General features: G+C 42.8%; 1 protein-coding gene and 1 long non-coding RNA gene across 2 annotated transcripts; one reads left to right on the top strand and one right to left on the bottom strand.

Moving 5' to 3' along the window:
- The first annotated feature begins 129 nt into the window (after positions 1–129).
- Positions 130–2,004, top strand: COA7 (cytochrome c oxidase assembly factor 7). The gene is made up of 3 exons (XM_027462929.3): positions 130–295; positions 367–507; positions 1,395–2,004. Exons 1-3 carry the CDS (start codon positions 190–192, stop codon positions 1,844–1,846), a joined length of 699 nt encoding a protein of 232 aa, XP_027318730.1. The 5' UTR covers positions 130–189; the 3' UTR covers positions 1,847–2,004.
- Positions 2,005–3,203: 1,199 nt separating this feature from the next.
- LOC140003012 (uncharacterized) lies at positions 3,204–5,364 on the bottom strand. Its single transcript, XR_011810913.1, has 3 exons — positions 4,487–5,364; positions 3,586–3,716; positions 3,204–3,309 (listed from the first exon to the last, which is right to left on the bottom strand). It is a non-coding gene; the product is annotated as an uncharacterized lncRNA (long non-coding RNA).
- Between the last annotated feature and the right edge of the window lie 408 nt (positions 5,365–5,772).

Here is a 5,772-nt window from a genome sequence, read left to right as displayed (position 1 = left end):
GGCAGGTAAAATACTGCAGATGTATTATTATATTTTGGGACTCCGCAGAAGGCTCCCGTGCTGAGGCTGGATTCATAGGGCTCAGCGGCAACCGGGGCTGGGAGGAGAGGGAGGAGGCGACGGACGAGGAAGAGGAGGAGGAGAAGGAGGAAGAGGAGGCACCGGGGGCGGCCCCTTCAGCGCGGCGGCATGGCCGGCCTCATCAATTTCGAGGACGAGGAGGAGGTGAGGGACTACCTGGCGAACCTGCACGTCGAGTACAGCTACCAGTGCTTCAAGGAGAAGGACCCGGAGGGTAAGCGGCTCCAGGGCGACCCCGGGGCCGCGGGGCCCGGCGGCTGCCCGCTGACCGGCGGTGCCTTGCAGGCTGCCAGCGGCTCGCCGACTACCTGGACGCCGTGAAGAAGGACTTCCAGGCGGCGGCGCGGGTGCTGCGCGACAACTGCGAGGCTCACGGACACGGCGAGAGCTGCTACAAGCTGGGGGCCTACCAGGCCATCGGCAAAGGTGGGCACAGCCGGGGGCCGGCCGCTGGCCTCGCCGCCTTCCCGTCTCCGGGCCCGGCCGGGGCCCCCCGTGTCTCCCCTCAGCGCCCTCAGGCGCCGCGGGCTCGGCGCGCCGGGACCCTCCCGCCCCCCGAATCGAGGCTTTAATCCTTTTTATTTTTTGCCTTTAATCTCAAACTGCTGCACACCTGCATGCCCTGCCCCTTTTATAGCCATATCATAAAAGCTAGGGAAGGGGAAAAACCTTAAGCTGCTTCCTAGTAAATTTTAGGCTACCACATATATTATTTCTTTACGATTATGCCTATAGGCGGTAAGTATATCCACCACTGAATGTCGCTGTTCCAAAAATTTTGATATATGCATGTCTGGATGTAATTTCTTGCAGAAAGTAAGGTAGAAATAGACTTAAAGCTGGTAGCTCTGCTTACAGGCACATAAGTAGGCCCCGTATCCACCTGACATTGCATTGTCATTGCACGCAGTTAAACTACTGGGTTGTTTTTTAAATAACAGTACCAGTGAGAAATATGATATTTGTACTGTATATGAAGCTAGTAACAATCTCAGCACTTGTACAGGTATACTGGCAAAATAATACTTCTGCCTAGTGTAAGTTATTTGTGAATCTTCATATATGTGCTGGTGGAAAGCGTTTTGTCTGCACAAAATATTCTGATTACTGAGAATTGGATGAGGGTTTCCTAACTTGAAAATTAGCAAAGTCTTTGGAACTGAGACAATAGTGATTCTGAAGTCCTAAATTTTGACTGTTGTATCTCAAGGGAGTGCTGCTGTCTTTCACAGAGAGCACTGCTGCAAAGTAGAGAGCTCTCATCTGTTTCAAGTTATCCTTACAGTAAGTGATCTTGGTTTCTTCGTTGACAGGTGGACTTGACCTCGATTTGAAAGCTGCCTACAAATCCTTTTTGAAGTCATGTGAGAAAGGTGGGAAGAAGTCAGTAAATGCCTGTCATAACGTTGGGCTGTTGGCCCATGATGGGAGAGTAAATGATGATGATAAACCTGACCCAGTTGCTGCTAGAGACTATTACACAAAGGCCTGTGATGGCAATTTTGCTCCTAGCTGCTTCAACCTCAGTGTAATATATCTCCAAGGAGCACCTGGTGTCCCAAAGGACATGAACCGTGCTTTGAAGTACTCACTGAAAGGGTGTGAGCTGGGTCACATATGGGCCTGTGCCAATGCCAGCCGAATGTACAAACTGGGAGATGGCATTGAGAAGAATGATGCCAAGGCAGAGGATTTGAAAAACAGGGCAAAACAGTTGCATAAAGAACAGAAAGAAGCTTCAAGTTCTTTAACATTTGGGGAGTAAAACTGTCAGTTGCAATTACCAAGAATGCAGTTTTAAATGGCAAGTGAATGTGTTATTTAAATCATATGAGCATATGGTTTTCACTCAATAAATATCCTGTATTTGCATATGCAAATAAGTTTATATTTTTCTGAATGCAATAAATGTGACCAACTCTGTGCCTTTCTGCTTTTTTAAATACGTATGTTTTTAAGTGTATTGTTTTGATCCCTCTCCTCTTTAAGGAAGAAAAAATCTGAGCACAGAAAAAACTGTGCTCAGCTCAGGCTGATTTGATTGCTGCTGTGTAAAGGTTCATGCCCTTCAGAGGCTCTTGTGGAATTCACAGATTTTCTGAGCTAACCACTGGCTGGACCAAGCACAGATCTTGAACTGCTTTCACTTTAAAAGCATGCTAATTTTGCAGGTTTGGACACAGAAATACTGTCCTTTGCTTTGTGAGAGGTTCATCCATGCCTCCTGTTGATCCTGGACAGTGCCTGTTGCTGTCTGCAGTGATTCCAGGTTTGGAGTAAATTTTGCTTTAGGTCCTTAGAGTGTGAAGCTTTTCCTGATTAGTTTGAAGGCAGAAACGTTTTGGTCATGTCCAGATGATGGCAAGCCCAATACAGAAATGAGCCTATATGGCAATGTGTACTTAAAGACATCTCTGCCTTTAGCTCTTGCAAATGAAATGGGCAGGAAAGAGAGAAGCAGGAGTGAAAGGAAATTAATTAACTTTGTTGGGCAGATGAGCTGAAGGGGCTGAGTTTAAGAGAGCTGCTTCAGACTGCGGAAGAAAAAAGTAAAAGAGCTAGGAATTGACCTAGATATACTGAATTACAGGTAAGTATCCAGGGCAGGAGATTCCCTTTCAGATAAGACATGCACCTGGGTTTTAAAAACCTGAATGTTGTTTTCAGCATCTTGTGAACCAGTTAGTGAGTGTATATCTGACTTCCACGTGTGCCTGGCTGCTTTAGGATCCCTCTCCATTCCACAGCGATAACCTCCTTGCTCAATTACACAATAATTGTTTTAGTTTCCAGCCAGCTTTTGAAACATTATGTTCTACTTTTTTTTTTTTCTGATAGATTCAGGAAACAAGGTGCCAACTGGTTAGATGCTGGACTCCAATTAAACATGATCACATAGATTATGTATATACAAACCATAATTAAACTTACACCTTCTGACACAGCAGTCTAAATATGTAGGGCAGTATATATAAATATATTCATGCAATCACAATTTTTTACAATTTTTTACAATTTTGGTGTGTATGCAGACATGTAAAGCTTGTGATACACGTGTGTACATTTTGCTGTAAAGGTACTTCTGATTTAGAACATGAATGCTCTATATGCTTACTGCTTGAATAAATCTACAGAGGCACAGTGGTACAGTGGAACGACAGATGGCAGTATATGGCAAGCATTCTTGCATACCTTAGGTTTAAGGCCTATGGTTCTGTTTTCAGCAGCCTGCAAAAAAATTAGTGGTGAAAAAAGCGAGATTAATTTTTCTGTTAAGACAGTTAACATTTTATAGCATCTCAAGAAAGCAGAGCTGTTTTAGAGGAACACTTGGGAAAGGTAAGTGTAAGTAAATGTTACCTGTGCAGTAAGAGCGTGGCAGTCTAGTAAAAAAGTAGTTTGGAGTTGGGCGTACAAGAGTAAGCAATTACAGGTGGCTCAAGGCATTGGGGTATAGGATGAAATTTTAAACCCCGATCTTTCTTTGGAGTTCATAATACTCACTGCCTCCAAGTGGCTTGTTCAGATCCTCTGTCCAAAGGAACCTGCCATGCTGGTACAGGCTTTCTTCCAAGAGGACTGACAACTGGCAGTGATCCCCCTGGGAACTTCCAGACAGCACAGCAAGCAGGCACCTGGGAACGTCCAGAATAAAAGTGACACACATTGCAGATAATTAAAGCCACGTATCAAGTGCATGTTGAAGGGATTTATTTTTTTTTATAGCCCTTGAAAACTCACAGAAACTTAGAGACTTTAAATATTATGAAATGAAATTTGTGTTAAAGGCATCAAATGTGTTAGCACAGATAACTTTATGAAGTATAATTCAATTTTGTACTGCCAGTTAAAAAGCAAGCCCAAATTAAGGATTACTCTTCTGTTATACTAAAACATCATCAAAAAACAGTTTAAATTGTTTTCAGGTTCTGTTTACACAGTTTGCTGCCTGCATGGTACACAGCTATATCTATTTTACACAGATGCTGATGATGCTTTAACAGATGCATTAGGTACGTAAGGTCTGCTCCTATTAGACTCCAGAGTCTCATAGGATTCCATAATGATGAAACATCAAAACTGATCAGTCTGTTGCATTTGGCATGTTATATGTACTTAATGATGTTCCCATGTTCCCAGCAATCTATTCTCAACGGCGTTCAGGAGACATAATCGAAATCTGTTATGAGGTGAAAATTGTACTGCAAATCTTGGTTTATAACCACCTTGCTCTGATATTACAAGGGAATTATCAAAAGGCCAGTATCTTTTTTTTTTTTTTTTTGGAACGTCTTCCTGACTTTACAAAGGCTAAATTTTATGTCCTCTTGGGAAGAAAATTGTTCCTCCAATGCCTCTGATGTCATAAAGAAAGCGTGATAGATATATAATTATAATAACATACCTGGAAATATGGAAGGCCGGCTGATCTCTGCAGGATCGGTGGATTATTTTTGAAGTAGATCAGTTTACGTCAGCTTCACAGCTCCTAAACCACTGTCTGTTTTCTCCTTTATTTGTTTGTATTGATGTAAGCATACAGCCAACATCCTTTAATAAAGCAGCAACATACTTGAAAAGGAATGGTGACTAACTCTAATTAATTAAATACATTTATGAATACATGGCTTTAAATCATGAAGGCATTCACTGCAGGATGCCTCCTGCAGCTGTGAAAAGATTGCTAACGGAGCACTGGTTTTGTACTGAGATGTGAAAACCATTGGCACCACATCATGTTGTGTGTGTCATTTGGATTCATTCTGGACAAAAGAGTGCCAGGTGAAGAAGCTGCATGACCCCGTGGAAACAGAAAAAGACTTGTTTTGGTGGTTGTGTTTCTGCGTTATATTGTAATAAAAGCAGTTTTGCAGCTTGCTAACCTTTATTCAGCTGCGAGTAACAACTTTCTGCAGCGTATGTGTGAAGGTAGCGTAGGGCCTTAGAGCTGCACATGCCCACCCAGATGGATGGTCTAGGAGACTTTGCATGTTAATCACCCCCCCACACACACACCCCAAAAGCAAAATAATATTGAGTTTTTGATACAGTACAAACTTTTTGTGTAATGCGGAAAGAAATTCGCTCTTCGCAATTTTCTATTATCATGAGGGGGGAGAGAGGAACTTGCCCAGGTAACTTCTCTCCTCCTTTGGTAGATGGAGGAGGAACAATTCCTCCTTCCCTTGTGCTTTTCAGAATTTCATTCATTAGACCTCAGACTGAAACAGTTTTGCTCAGGGTTGGTCTTTTTTAAGGTTGCAGAAAGAAGGCAGAGGGAGGAAAAAGGGTCAGGGCATAGCAAAAAACAGAACAGAAAATAAGCCAGTTGTATTGCTACTGCAATGACTTGTTCTGAACTAACATCCATTTCAAGCCTGGGTTAGGCCATTTGTACATGTCCATAATTACACCCCTGATCCAGAGACCCACAGTCCAAGATTCAGGATTGTGTGAAGTCCCTGGTACGTATCTCCATGTCAAACACTAGTGTCATGCTCTGATTATCCAAACACTGTATCAACAGTATGGCCCAGAATCTGCATAAAACAGATTTCTACAAGACTCCTAAGACTTTAATGATCTAATTCTGTGCCATTTTTTTATATCTCATTTCTTATTCCATATCTGTAGCCTCCCAGTGCTTTCATTTTCAGTATCCACTCTTGAAGCAAACACAATAACCACTAA

This window comes from Anas platyrhynchos, chromosome 8, assembly GCF_047663525.1.
Source record: "Anas platyrhynchos isolate ZD024472 breed Pekin duck chromosome 8, IASCAAS_PekinDuck_T2T, whole genome shotgun sequence".
NCBI lineage: Eukaryota > Metazoa > Chordata > Aves > Anseriformes > Anatidae > Anas > Anas platyrhynchos.
The sequence above is the reverse complement of the archived record's forward strand: the minus strand, read 5'-3'. Positions and strand labels throughout refer to the sequence as shown.